This window comes from Danio rerio, chromosome 1 (assembly GCF_052040795.2).
Source record: "Danio rerio strain M-AB ecotype USA chromosome 1, GRCz13ab, whole genome shotgun sequence".
Classification (NCBI taxonomy): domain Eukaryota; kingdom Metazoa; phylum Chordata; class Actinopteri; order Cypriniformes; family Danionidae; genus Danio; species Danio rerio.
The window spans coordinates 48,117,700-48,132,911 of NC_141021.1; the positions used below are offsets into that span (position 1 = coordinate 48,117,700).

Below are 15,212 nucleotides of genomic sequence, written 5' to 3' on the forward strand. Positions count from 1 at the left end.
ACACGACAGAGGAACATAACCTAGTGCCAGTTAGAGTTTCAGAAGAGTTATTGCAGAGCAATACAAACATCACGCAGAAGTATAAATGCACAGCTACGTGCAAGGCAGGTAAAGTGGGTCACGCCGATCACTTGATGCAGACTGATAAATCAGCCTTATTTCAGTAACTGATACTAAATTGTAAACCTGCACAAACATATGTAAAACCTTCCATAAGTGTATTACAAAACAGGATGCTTGCACCCGGAGAAGATTTCTCTTCTATGCCAGTAGGTTCCTTTTGCTTGTATTCCTCCTCCCTTCCTTGTTTGATACCGCCTTCCTCTCAACTCCCTACCACCCAGAGGAGGAAAAACAAGATTTGACCCCATCAACCTTCTGGATCTCACTCTCTGTCAAGGTGCTTTAAGTCCTCTGCAACCTTTTTTTTTTAATTCTCCATTTTTTATATCTTTATCACTGCTTCTGGAGTAGACTTTGCAGACCTTACAATTTGGGACTAACTGGGTGCAGTTGCTTTAATCACTCTTGATTATTAACAGTTTGAGCTGAAGCTAATTGAAAGGACCTGGCTTGACACATTTACCTGGACTAATTGGACTTCAGTAAATCCCTATGCTGGGTTGTTCTTAATACCCAAACTGGACTTGCTTTGCACAATGCACTTTCCTGTATTTTACAATTTCACAATGCAATTTCCTGTGTTTAAGCATGCTCACCTCACCACAGAAATATGCTGTACACTGGGGTGGCTTGTTTTGTAAAGCATGTTTTGTTTTTTATGCATGGGTCTATTAGTGGGGTCATGGTTTCTCATTGTATTAAAAAAAAAATCCGCATTTGTTTCCTGCTGTATAGTAATGTGCATGGTGAGCGCTCACTTTTGCATGCGTTCAGCTTGTCACATTAAGGGAATTTCTTTATCTCATCAGCATTTATTTTTGGTTGCTTTTCACTATAGTTAGTGGTTACTGCATATACAGGGTGTAGCCACATTTACTGCACAAATCTCTCATAAAATGATTTTGAGAGAATGTCACCAAGGTGCAAAATTGGTTGTTCATTCCTTCTTTTTACTGCAATCTCACAATTTTGTTTCCCACGATGCTTTTGTCTGCTTCACCACACATCTAAGTTTTGACATTGCTTTATTGCAACTCTGCATTTTTAACACATTTTGGATCCTTTGTTTTATTTCCAGAAAGGAACTTTCCACCACAGCCAAATGACTTGCTTTCCATCCAAATGACAATGTCCTCCAAACTTCGTCTCCGACCACGTGCTTCCCATGTGCCTCAGGCACCACGGCTTCCCACTGACCTGCCTCCCAGAATACCAAATGCAGTGTCAAACACTCAGCTGCGCTGTCTAGAGCAACACCAACAGCACCTTCATGAGATCCAGCAAAGACAGGAAAAACGTAGTCGAGAGCAAGAGAGACAAGCAAAAGAGGAGATGCAAGTGAGAAAAGGGAAGCAGGAGGAAGAGGAGGAGGAGGAGGAACAGAGACGAAATCTGCTCGAGTTAAAACTTAAACAGCAAGAGCAAGAACTGAAGCAGCGACAGCAGATCATGCAGTGGCAACAAGAACTTGAAGAACAACAGCAGCAGCAGCAAAAACACAAGGTGCAAACACCTGTCATCCTATCTCCTTCAACAGGTCTCACTACAATCTATGAAACTTTGGAAACGAGTGACTCTGAAGATGGCGAAGAGGAGGGGAAACAAAGTGTGGTGGAGGAACTGCAAGATAAAAGCTCCTTTATTGTGTTTCCTGGAGAAGACACTCAAAGATGCACAGACAAAAATGTCTCTGCTAATCCTTACACAACACCTTCCCCAGAGTCTGCTACTCAAGACTCGCAGCAAGAACTTAAGGAAACTGACACAGCCACAGACCAGGACAGTCCTTCATTGGGATCACCAGAACGACCTCCACCTCTGGAGTTTGACTGGGGAAAGAAGGTGGACATTGTCCAGCAGCTCATCAACCAGACTTTATTGCTTACAGGTGATGGATGCTCCCCGCTTCTTTTGCTACCCGGAAGAGCCGGTGGGACACTCAGCCCTCTCGAAAGCAGCATGTGGCCCAACTTGCTGCCACCTCTGACGCCCCCATCAGCCACCGTGACCTCTGTGAGCAGCTTCTCACCTGAGGCTCCCGGCAGCTCTGCACAGGGTGAGTGGACTGTTGTAGAGCTGGAGACTCATCACTAAGCGACTTGCCAAATATAAACTTCTTGATTCAAAAGACTTAAAGTGAAGGTCCACCAGTAGGGAAGTGCAAGTTTCATTATATCAGGGGTGTCACTCCCCGCAACCCAGCACAGTTTAGGTTCAACACCCTCACCCGTGGGTTTTAAACAAGCCTAAAGGACTCCATTAGATTGATCAGGTGTGTTTAATTAGTTCCTGGAGTGCCGCAGGTCTGCACAGCTTGATTCCAACCCTGAGTTTGACAACTGGGCATTAGGTAATGGTGTCTTCTCTTCACAAAATCTTAAGGAGGATGGTGATCATGGAGTACTTCTAGTATCTGCAATATTTCTGCAAAGTAGAAAATTCTGTGAACCATAAAAGTGATACTGCAGGACAGTGAGCTGGACTTCTCTAAGATCTTGCTTTTTATTTGATTCATCTTTACTGGGAGTTCTTCTGTTGCAGTGAGCTTTTACTGCCACTCCCCACCCATCCTAAAGCAATAGAACACAACAGTCCTTATTTATGTCCCTGATAAAGCCTCCCTGCCAAACTGATTGGCCATATCTAACCTGCCCCCATGCAAAAAATCCATTTAAGGCTTAAGGTTTAATGGAGATGTCTGGCTGGCTATGACTATTTGCATTTATCTCTTAGTCATTAATAAGCCCTCTACCCACAATTGTGGCAAAATGCCAACTCAGTGACTGAGCAAGTTAATACAAAGTGGACTCTGCTGTTCTTCCTCAGAGTAAAGGTTCTGTGAAATGGATACAGATCCAAGGTAAATTAAAACGAGCAGGTTTCAAAATACAGATCAAGCTGTGTTTTTGTTGTACTATGGTGGTTTTAAAAGACCAAATGGTTTAATTTGACACTCATTCTATTGTAAGGCACAAAATGGTGTAACAGAAGAATATATTTTATGGTTTAAAACATTTTTCAGTCTGTATCTAAGCTTAGTTTGATATTTCTACAGCTACAATCTACAGAAACCTGTATTACAGTTTTTCAAAGCACAAATAGCTACTCACTTTTAAACCTTTTGAGAGTTTGGTTTAAAAAAAAAAAGTATAAATAAAACATTTTGCACATCTGTAACATCTGAGAAATAGCTGACATCAGAACCTGCGCCAATTTAGGATGCAGGTTCGTTAGAAATATTTTAGACTACAGGTTTTCAATCCAGTTCCTGGAGAGCCACAGCTCTGCACAGTTTAGTTCCAACCCTGCTTCAACACACTTACCTGTAGGTTTCAAACAAGCCTGAAGGACTCGAGTTTCATCAGGTGTGTTTAATTAGGGTTTAAACTAAACTGTGCAGAGCTGCGGCCCTCCATGAACTAAGTTTGACACCTGTGTTTTAGACGGACATACTGCAGCTACATCAAATGATCATCTTTACTGTGAACCTTTTGAACACTGTGCCTCCCTTACCTTTCTGCATGATTAGTAATAATCTGAGGAACACGGAGCAGCTCTTATCGCCACACTCATGCAGTTTGAATGAGGTTTGCTGTGCCTGAGATTGATTCCCATATTTCGAGAGCTGGAAAAACTTTCTGCTGAATGAGCACTCTCTTACACTGTGTCACAATAGTCGTCTACCAAGTGTTTACTTTCCCCAGTTGGGGACAAATTGTTTCATCTCATTTAGTATGAATGGGGAAATTGTCTTTATGTGCTCTGCATTGTTCTGTCTCTCTTCTGAAAGTCTAAATTATCGGGATAAGTAATTCCAGAGGAAGACCCTAATGTGTTTATTTAGCTTAATAACATATGCCTAATGATATACATGAATGAATATTTGTGTGTGAGAGTTTGTCTCCTATCTGAAAGTGAAAATTGGTTATTGGAGCTTCATTCGCCTCTATTATATGTTGTTGTGTGTAAAATGACATGTATTATTTTAAAGGGATCATGTTTAAAGTTTGTTATTATGAAGTGAGAAAACCATTTTGATTCGATGTGTGTTGTACTGCCTACTCGTGTATTGTTGTGACATAGCAGACTTTTAGATATGTAGCTTGACACTGTAAAGATAGGAGCATTTATTTAAATGAAAGGTTTTAGGATATATTAAAGAAACCGATTTCAATTCTGATCAGGGAACAAAGGGATTCCAGGTAAAAAAAAATTCACTGTATTATGACTGAACTACTGTTGTACAAACTTGACATATCACAGTTAAAAAGAACATGCAGGGAAAGCCATATTATAGCTTCACAAACCAGCAGAGTACAAAAAATATATCAAATAATGCACTGAAAATAACTTAAACTCAGAACTGGGATGATTTACAAAAGGAATAGTGAAGGAAAACAACAACGTTGTTCATAATGCTCTGACCTCTACATTGAACTTCATCATAATGTTTTCCAGCAAGTGTGCAGATACTGCTGCTTTTGTTTAGTACATCTTTACCCACCTTCATTGTGTATATTTTTGTAATTTATTATTTTGAAATGAAGGATTATTCTGTTGTTGTTTTTTTATATAGAGAAAAGTAGGCAGTGGACCAAAGCTGCCAGCAGGTTTCGTTTCTGGACTTTGTAACCGATTACCTGGATGGCCACTGTATTTGAATGTTTTCATGAAAAATAAAGCTGGTTTGGAATTAAATCTTGAGTATTTTCTGTGTAATGAACATTTCACTTAGCTGTTTAACATGCAAACAAGGCAGAAGAACTCTAACAATAACAGCCATGAGGTTTAAAAATCTAACTTTGGTACACGCTGGAAAATCGACACTTCAGATTTATGTTAAGTCTGCACTTGGCTACCCATCTGATTTTAATAACCCAAATGCTCTGTCCAGAATGGCTTAAGCTGTAAATAAGAACCGCCTCATTTTATGATGCTAAATGTACCGTGCGTTTCCTGAGACAGCAGCGCCCCCAGCAGGCAGTCTGTGGCAGTGCAGGACGAAGGCTCTTCGTTTCCCAGACGCAACAGCTGCTTGTACTGACCGCAAGGGAGCGAACATAACACCCTACCAAATATACACACGCAATGAATTTTTAATCTGATGTTATTCGTTATTCATAAACTACATATTTACACTGCACTTAGCAATTGATTTCTAAATGATCTTGAATTCAGAATTGCCTTATTCTGCAAATAAGAAACTATCATTAAAAGACGGATTGTAATACAGGCTTTCTCAAAACTAGTCCTCAAGAACTGAGAGCAATTTTAAGTACATTACCAATCAATGATGTCTTCTGTGTTTGGGTCAGGGTAAGTCTGGACCCAACGGCCAATAGACCAGATCCTTGACACTTTACTCTCGCTGTCAGTTTCTGTGCTTTCTCCTTCAGAGCTTCTGTCTTCATTCTGATCATCTGCTGCCTCAATGACATCCTCACAGCACAGAAAGTAACTGTGAAGGTAAGAAAGGGTAGCAGAGAAGACACCGATATGGCTTTATTGTTTATACTGGCATTTTGGAGTGATGTAAACCCTTAAGACTAATTTGCTGCTGCTTAGAATGGGGCTATAGATTAAATAAGGCCTGTTATGAACACATTTTGTTGATGCTTTGCTGAACCATGTAAATTACACTTTCATTCCAAAAATGATTAGTGGCTCATTAGAAACACATTTTTAAGAATAAACACAACTGATCTGAAATTTGGTATAATTTAATTTGTAGAGCACAATATTAAAGTATTGTACTTTTTTTTTAATTTAACCACACAGACCTTGTTTTATTAGTGCATTTAAAACAAACCATTATAAAACACTTACAGAGAGGACAATCAGAGGTTCATTAACCTTGGTTATAAATGTCACAGACTTGATAAGATAAAATAAACGAAATAACCCTTACACACTGTAATAAATGCTAGGTTCCACACAATTGCAACAACATCAGAGTATATATATAGGAATCAGAGAGTGAAATTCAATACCTTTTAAGACTTTATTTAAGACTCTTTCCATAAACTTTAAGACCTTAAAACCAATTTTTTTTTCACTGGAAACACTGGCGAGGTTTTAACTTACAGCATATTTACTAAATATTAATGTAGGAAAATAATCCAAAATTGAAACATTATTCATTTACTTAATACAAATCTATTAAATCAAGCTAATTCAGCAGGTTGGTGCCTATAGAGCTGCAGAAATAATGGTGTTGCCTTGGTTACTGCAGTAAACAAAGCAGCGTTATGTCAAATCTAGCAGGAATTAATTGATTTCATAAACCACACAATATCCTGATATTCGCAGATTTAATTCAGGCAAACTTTAGCATACAAACATACATTGCATAATCAAAAATAATATACTATTTTTACCTTGCAAAATAACATTTAAGACTTTTTAATACTTTTTAAAGGGCCTTAAATTTCTCTTGATTTAACCACTTTTAATACTTTGGAAGACCCTGCGGACACCCTAAACATGAAGGAAATAAGTTAGCTCTAATACATTTTTATAAATAGTGTTGTTTCAGCTCCTTTTAGAAAAGTAGCTTAAACAAAAAGCTAATGTCATTTTTTGAGTATTTCTGATAGTTTCTTATCTTCATATAGTTTACCTTGATGCAAAAAAGTGAATATGAAATTAAACTACATTGATATTATATGAATAAACTTTTATAGCATATACTTTGTTTAAATAAGTTTTATACAACTTTTAGGCAAAAAATAAAAGTTTTAAAATAATTGAAAATCTCGATAAAAATCTTATTCCTAAGCTGTCATCAGTTTTCCTATACACCTAGTATGGGGTAAAGTTAATGCAAAAAATTGATTTAGATGAAAAATGTGTGTTTGAATGAGATCAATTATCATAAACTAACAATTATTATTACACATAAAACATGAACATGTGCATCCCTCTAGTTCAAACAAAATAAAGTTTCATATAAACCAATTTCGAGAGGATCACGTGCTGATGATTGATCACTGCTGGTGTCACATCAACAATCACCTGACTAACCAATCAGATGAATCCCAACGCACATAAATAGTCTGCTTTTTTTTTTTTATTTAAGCCATGGTCACGCACTGTGGTGGAAATTAATTTTATTCATCTTATATATATTTTATATACTCATTTGTTCTGGTTATAAAGGTGTGAATGTACTGTTTAGGTTAGACCAAGTGTGACCACTTTATCATCTGTTTATCACCAGACAAGTGCTGGATAAGTACATGGTGATTTAAGAAACTACACGTTTTGATGGGATGTAAGGCTGAAATGTAGATAGTCAGAAATGAAGTTTGAGTGATTCATCCTGTATGTCACTGATGACCTTGTGGGTGTTACAAACTAGATAAAAAGAGAATGCACTCTGTTTCTGCATCTCACTCTGCAGAAACTGTTGTTGCTGTATGATTGTGTGACCTTCTTTGCAAAGAATAAAACTTTTAAAAGACACTTTGGGTAAGAATTTGCTTTTTTGACCAATGAGAGAGCCTCCTTAAAGAAAATTGCCACAACAGCATGCAAATGTGTCAGATTGAAAACACAAGTTTGTGCAACAATTTTCGCAGTTTGCTGCGTTGCAAAGTTCAAGTTTGGTGAACTCTGACCTGCAAAATCGCATCTCGTGACTGCGTGAGACCAATCGAAGATCAAAACATGACCTCGTGGGCAGAATTTTTTTAAAACATGGACCATTCGCTCACTTTTTTAAATGTGTAATCATCTTGTTTAAACCCCCCCCCTCGCAGCGCCATACAAAAGAATTTTGCAAACTCTAATGTGACTGCGGCATAATGCCTAGTTCAGACTGCGTGATTTTAGCCCCTATTTTGGCTCGCCGACAGGTTTTGAGAAATCACAGACAAATACCTGAAATCACAGGCAAATCGCTGCTCGTGCACGTGAGTGACAATCACACAGTATGAACTATCAAAGACGCGATCTGAGAGAATCGCCGATGCCTGTAAGATATTTGGCATGCTAAATATCTAGAGCTGTCAGCGATTCAAATCATGCTGTGTGAATTGAGTTTTGACTGAAAAAAACATCAGCCATCGCCTACAGCCAATGAGAGAGCAGCATTCACTTGCGTGTGCGTGTGTGTATACCTGCTGCAGGCCAGCGGGAGGCTGGGGGAGAAGTTAAAAGCGCTCTTTTTCGGTTTATTTGGACCCACGAAATGGAGGAAAAACTAGTGAAGGTTTGACAGGACTCAGGAGCAACCGTGTCTGTTTGACATTTCATACAGAAAGAAATTAGTTTATTACCAACGTTGAGGAGAAATTGCTAATTCCCTTTAAACACAGGTGAGCAAATATGTACATTTTCTACCCTATTAAAGGCTTCTTTCTCATTATGTAGTTAATAACAAAAGACATACTACGTGTTTTTGGCTGTGAGACGTAGTTTGGACGAAGTTGACGGCGATTCTTCCTATAGTAAAGTCATGCAATGTGAAAGTCCCTGTCGCAGATCCATCTTCCAGTGTAAACAAAGCAGTGACCAAAACGCTAGCCCAGATAGTCATGCAGTGTGAAAACATCTGTGACACGACTACTTTGAAAATCATGCAGTCTGAACTCGGCATTGGTCATCTGTTTTTGAAGAAACCCCCCATCCACCTGCACTTCTTCCACTCTTTCTTACCTTAAACCTTGAGACCTACCTGAGCTCAGACTCCCCTCCCTCCCGGGACAGCATGCAAAATAGACATTTACCTTATCAAGCATCAGCTAAGTGTGAACTCTTAAAACAGTATATTTTTAAATGATGTCTGTCTGACTGAACCTCACTTACAACTCTGCACTGTCATATGTCTTTCCATCTCCTTCTCCCTCAGTCTCACGCTCCACATTCCAGCGCATTCGTTTATAAAGGCCGGTAAGGGATGAGGCAAGAAACGGTGTCGGGCAACAGTAGCGGAAGATTGACACCTTCATGTTGTCTATTTGACACTGGCCAATACTGAAGTGTGAGACACTATAAAACAAGATAGAAAATCTGCAATGAAGGAATAATTTTTATGACTACAATTATGCTACAACTAAAAATCAGGACTCTAGGAAACTTTAGATATTCAATTAAATTCATCTTTAATTCTATTGCGCTTTTACAATGTAGATTTTTGTCAAAGCAGCTTAACATACACTGTTAGACTTTGCCGCAAGTGAACAGTTGTTTACTGTAAAATACCACTTACATTTTTACAGTTCACTACTGTATTATGTACTGTATATACACATTTTACTACAAACATTCCATGACTTTTCCAGGATTTTCAAGTCAATTTTCATGACCTAATGTTTCATGTAATGTCTACATATACATGGTAAATCATAAGAAAAACAACAAAGGTTTAAATTTATTACAGTATAACATAAAACAAGCAATCCTTTCAATTTATATGTATATCTATGTAAACTCGATGATCCTAGCACAGCACTAATAATGTGAGAGCATGTTTCTGGCTAAGAAAAGAAGTAAAACATCTAACCTTCATTCCTGCATACAGATATTTGTCAAACTAATTTTAGATGATGTTAATAGTTTGTTAAACTAGTAGTAGGTAAAACTACTTCTATTATACAGCTGTGATCAAACTGCACTTTTTGCTCCATAGACTTTCATTCATAGGCATACGAATGCGGCAGACGGACAAAATTCGCATTTCACTGCATTTTACTGCATTCGAAAATTCAAGCTTGGTGAATTCTTATATGCAAACTCACATCAGGTGATTGCGTGAGACCAATAGAAAATCATTTAAAATAAGAAATTGAAAATATGAAGCAAACACTCACTTTTATTAAAGTATAATCATATTGTTTAACCCCGCCCCTTTTCGCACTGCCACATGACAGAATTTTCCAAGCACAAGCTTTAGTGTGACCACAGCTTAAGTCGCTTTGGACAAAAACGTCTGCTAAATGACTGAATGTAAATCTAATTTCCTTGACTTTTCCAAAACCTTGTGGGTTTTTCTGTTTTTCCAAAACTTTCCAGGCCTGGAAAATCCCATGTCAAAATTCCTTGACTTTACCAGGTTTTCCATGACCGTATGAGCCCTGTGCATATTAGACATTTGTGGTATTCCACTGTAATTAATCAAGTACTGCTACTGTAGTCGAAGACAAAAATTTGTTAATGAAATAATTACGTAACATCTTGTATCACAAAATGTATATGAAATAGATTGATAAATGAAAATTACTTTAATAAACCATTTAAAATGGATATAACAACAATTAATAATAAAAATATTGTTGTACATGGTCTTCTCACGTGTTTAGAATTTATTAAAATCAATAGTAAATACAGCGGTTCATTCTGCTGTGGCAACCCCAGATTAATAAAGGGAATAAGCCGAAAAGAAAATGAATGAATTGTAAATACTAAAAATGAAGGTGTACTGCCAGTGTAAACTCTAAAAACTGTCATACTATAAAATTAAAATGTGATAAAGGGCATTTTTCCATTAAAAAAAGTAGTTGCAGTAAGGCTTTTTTTCTCTCAAATGAAATTGTGGTAGCGCCCTGCTACTGTAAAACATTTACAGGTAAGTAACTTTAAAGGGGTAGTTGCGGTAAATTGCTGGTAACAGTACTGCCAGTAGGCTACTGTTAAAATACAATAAAATGTCTAATAGTGTAGATGGATGACGAATAGGTATGTTCTGCAATTTAGGTCTGCCTATGCATTTGTCAATGATTCTGTAAGTACCTCAGTGGATCAGATTCCTCCAGTGAACAGAAGCTGAAGGAGGCAAACAGCAACACCAGCTGCTCCAGACGGGAACACAGTTGCTGGGAGAACTGCAAAAGCTGGGAGGGAATGCAAATACAATGCATATAGATGTTCATCTTACAATGTTGAATATGATACGCACAAAAAATCTGATTCTCACCTGCATGCGGATATTTGAAGACTGAGGTGGGCAGAAAGGGTTGGAGTTTCTGGCTGTGGACTCCAGGAGGGAGAAGAAGGGCTGACAGGTTTCCAAAAACATTGGAATGATATTGCCAAACCCATAATCCTGGACACAGTCTCGGCTAAAACAAACACATACAGTAGAAGTGAATCAAAAATATATGTATCTTAATTTGTCCAGGGACTGAAATGGGTGTTTTAAAAGGACATTCTAAATCTAAAAAATTTTTGGGAAATTTTGATGAAACATGATAATACATTTCAAATACGGACTTCTGTTTATGTGAGGAGAAACTTATTTTGTCTTAAAATACCCTAGATACTCCTTTAAAAGAATGTTTAGATATGTGTTATTGCCCCATTAAAAAAGGCCTGATAGAAGAGATGCTTGTTCTCGGCATGTTTTAGCAACAATGCTAACATTCTTAGCATGTTTAGAACTCTGACAGCATGTTGTTAGCATGTATACGGCATGTTTAACTTGTTGCTAGCCTGTTTCAAATTTTGCTACCACATGAAAAAATACTAAAGAATCGAATAGTTAATATGGTGTTTTTGAACGATGCTATGGTAAAGCGTATTGTACTGAATATAGTGTTTACACCATGCTGTCTTGAACTGATAAGCTGTATTACTGTAGTTTACTTTTTTTACTAAACTGTGTATTGTGGTGTAATTTATATTGTAGAAAACATAGTCAAGTATTGTGTAACGTGTTCATATTACTGTAGTTGATGTACTACTACCACAGCAATTATAGAATTACCACAACAGATTAATTAATACTTTAATATGTTGTATTTGCTATAAATAACTATAGTATTTTTTCCACAGTGGTTTAAGCTCTGAGCAGTTGTTAGCATGTTATTAGCGTTTTTTTTATACTCTGAATTTGATTTAGCATATAAATAGCATCTATACTGCATGTTTTAGCATGTTGCTAGCATTATTAAACCAATCACAAATATGTTGATCAAAGCTTTAAATAGATAGTTTACTCAGAAATGAAAACTCTGTCCTCATTTACTTTTTTAACAATTAATTTTACATTTATTAGTTCAGTTTCTTCAACTAAACTTAGAAGATAATCTACAGAAAACTTTTTAACTATTTTTGCTGCTATAGGTGCCGCTAACTATTAATTAGCTAACCAACATCCTTTAAAATATCATCTTGTGTGTTCAACAAAATAAAAGAAACTCACAAAGGGTTGGAACCACTTGAGAGTGATTAAATGGCGAGTGGATTTTCATTTTTGGAAGAACTACCCTTTTGCTATGACACATGCAATAGTAAAACCTTTCACTTAAATGTAGATCCAAGCACACCTCCACACCAGCTGTGTTTGAAACTCATCTGCCTTGCTCAGCAGGTATTGAAGCTGCTTCTCAATGCGAGAGATTTTATCCTCCATAATTCTCGTGTCCTCACAGGATGGAGTGTTTCCACTGAGTGGATCTTCATCCCATAAAAACGTACCATCGCCGAAAGAGGACGCTATTGTAGTGTTCTCTGCGGACAAGAAAAATATGTTAAAGCAGCATCATATGTGAATTTGCTGCTGGTTTAAGGGTTGAATTAATTATAACAAATATTTATTGCCCTTCATTACCTTCTACGGTCTCTGTAATCGCTTCTTGATCTGTCAGAGACTGCTCTGCTTCATTCGTTTCCCGCAATAAAGACGCTAATTCGTCGTGCTCTGTGTTAGCCATTATGGCCTAAAGTTAACGTTAATCAGATAATATGAAGACCTTCAGTTTTGGGTTTTGAAAAATGCATATAAAAGTAACTGATGACAAACTTGCTAATGTTAATAAATTCGATAACGTTAATCGGCGACGGTAAACAAGTTAACATTAGCTTAAAGGAGACAAGCAATATTGGCATTACTGTGCTTGTTAAAAGATGTCACCATACCTGAAGTTATTCAAACTTTGACGGCTCAGTTAATTGCTTACTTTGTCCATTAATGCAAGTGCATTGTACAGCATCGGTAAAGTAATCTGTGGTGATTCGTCGCAGGTCAGAAGTTCAGTTATTTTACCATGACCATATTAGTATTTCCTTCACCCTTGAAAGGCATCAATGTCGTAATATGCATTAATTGAAATATTTTTATTATTATTATGAAACAATTATATAAAATATGTTTTTAATTAGTTCACATTAGTTCAATATAGTTTTGTTATCACTTTCATCCACAATTGTATTTTTTATTTTATTTAATTTTTTACCTTTTTGGGGCTCAAACTAATTTTTCTGAATAGGATTTAACTGGAAAAAGACAGCGTAGTGCGAAGGAGTCATAACTATTTTTCGTCTGTTTATCCAAGTTAACAAGATGTGATAATTATGATTGTGTGTGTGTGTGTGTGTGTGTGTGTGTGTGTGTGTGTGTGTGTGTGTGTGTGTGTGTGTGTCTGTGTGTGTGTGTGTGCATGGTGTGTGTGTGTATATATATGGACACAGCTATAATAATAATACATTTTTATTTATAAAGCGCCTTTTCAGAGCTCAAAGACACTTTACAAAGAATTTAACAAAAAGAGATTGTACGAACAGGAAGAATATTGCTTAAAGTAAACCCCATCTGGAAATCAAATCTGGAAATCAAGTAAACCATCTTTAGTTTCACTCTGATTTAGTGATATGCTGCTGGTTTTTTAAAAGAAGGAGAAAATCAAATACTTATTTAGAGGATCCACTAAACGTTTTTATACAGTATGGAATCCAATGATCTCATACTTTGAAAAAGGCGTAACACTTCCTCCAAACTAAAACTAATAGGGAAATTAAAAGTCTATGCTTAAAAGAATGGGCAAACATTACTGTTAAATACTTCTTCACTGTGCTATCAAAACTCTGACAATGTAAATATTTAAATTAATTTAGTATTAATTTAACTAATTAGTTTTATTTATTTATTTATTTATTTATTTATTGTTATTTTTATTAGATTTTTTTTATTATTTGATTATTTTTCAAAGGGCAAGGAGGTTGTTCAATGGGAAAATGTAACAAAAAAAGAAAAAAAAGTCTTGTCAAATATTTTCATGTATTAATTCACTTTGTTTTTCTTTCAATAAAAAAGAATTATAAAAAAAGAGACAGTACATAGCATGGGTAGATTTGGGAGCAATTCAACAATTATTGAAAATAGTAAAAGCCTTTACTGTACAATGCTGAACAATGCTAATACCAGTAATAAATAATGGCAGTAGAGTACAATTATCATCAGCATCTTTAAGAAATGAGATGAAATATAATATCAGTCCTTAAGAGCAGGATAATGAGCCTTCAGCACATCATTCTCAGTCTCAGTGCTGCAGAAATGCAAAGGAACTTTACAAATATAAAACACCTACAGACTGTGTACTAGTGTTCACTAAGGGGGTAAAGATACTTCCAGTTAAAGAAGAACTGAAATCATTCTGAAATAAGAAATAAGAATAAGAACTGAAATAAGAAGTACACTGTCCAAGTAATAGTAGTTTTGGATGGATTGCTGATGTAGATGAACAGAATAAACCATTGTTATACAATAACCATTAAACAGAATTTGGGGAAAAAATAAACAAGGGGGCTAATAATTCAGGGGGGCTAATAATTCTGACTTCAAATGTATATAATAATACTCCAGTCTACAAACTAATCTGTGCGGGCCATCGGGGGAGATGGGAGGGGTGACAAGCATGCTTTGGCCCGGTTCAAGGCAACTGTATCGTGTGAGTACGGCCTAAAACTCCAGACTCTCATTACAGCTGCAGCAGGATATACATGAAGAGTTTGTTTGCAAAAAATATGCAAAACAAAAAACTATGTGAGCAAAAAAATTAAATAACATCTTCATATACCACTCTTTGAAATAATATTAGACTGTTTAGATATGGGGTAAATTTTAATGGCCACGCAATGGATGGAAACACAATAAAGAGATATGATTTGATGTGCCGGTAGTTGTTTGATCCAACTCAAGAACATGACTTTTTGTTGGAAATTTGTACAAAATTTGTACTAAAATTAAAGAGAAACAAAGGTTTATGAATACCTCCTCATGTACAGGAGTAAAGGTCAATAGGTTGGCAGAGAAGCTGGCTTTTAACTTAGAGAAACGCATCAAACATTGTTTACTTCCCCATCAGTTTAAT

General features: G+C 36.5%; 2 protein-coding genes and 1 long non-coding RNA gene across 5 annotated transcripts in view; 2 read left to right on the forward strand and 1 right to left on the reverse strand.

Moving 5' to 3' along the window:
- Positions 1–4,821, forward strand: part of prr36a (proline rich 36a) — a 36,628-nt gene extending 31,807 nt beyond the window's left edge. The window contains exons 6-7 of one of the 2 annotated variants that reach the window (XR_015476905.1): positions 1,202–3,398; positions 3,524–4,821. Coding sequence is in view for 1 of the 2 variants with exons in the window: in XM_087237591.1 (XP_087093717.1) it covers positions 1,202–2,217 (1,016 nt within the window). In the remaining variant the exon portion in view is untranslated. Of the gene's footprint in view, positions 1–1,201 lie in introns of both variants that reach the window. The other variant, XM_087237591.1, reaches the window with a different exon arrangement.
- si:ch211-214c7.5 lies at positions 4,227–13,190 on the reverse strand. 2 transcript variants are annotated; one of them, XM_087234879.1, is made up of 8 exons: positions 12,982–13,190; positions 12,674–12,782; positions 12,390–12,573; positions 11,039–11,183; positions 10,855–10,955; positions 8,932–9,114; positions 5,408–5,581; positions 4,227–5,191 (listed from the first exon to the last, which is right to left on the reverse strand). In XM_087234879.1, exons 2-8 carry the CDS (start codon positions 12,774–12,776, stop codon positions 5,047–5,049), a joined length of 1,035 nt encoding a protein of 344 aa, XP_087091005.1. In that variant the 5' UTR covers positions 12,777–12,782; positions 12,982–13,190; the 3' UTR covers positions 4,227–5,046.
- Positions 5,735–11,435, forward strand: LOC147846998 (uncharacterized). Its single transcript, XR_015476906.1, has 2 exons — positions 5,735–7,914; positions 8,742–11,435. It is a non-coding gene; the product is annotated as an uncharacterized LOC147846998 (long non-coding RNA).
- Positions 13,191–15,212: the final 2,022 nt, after the last annotated feature.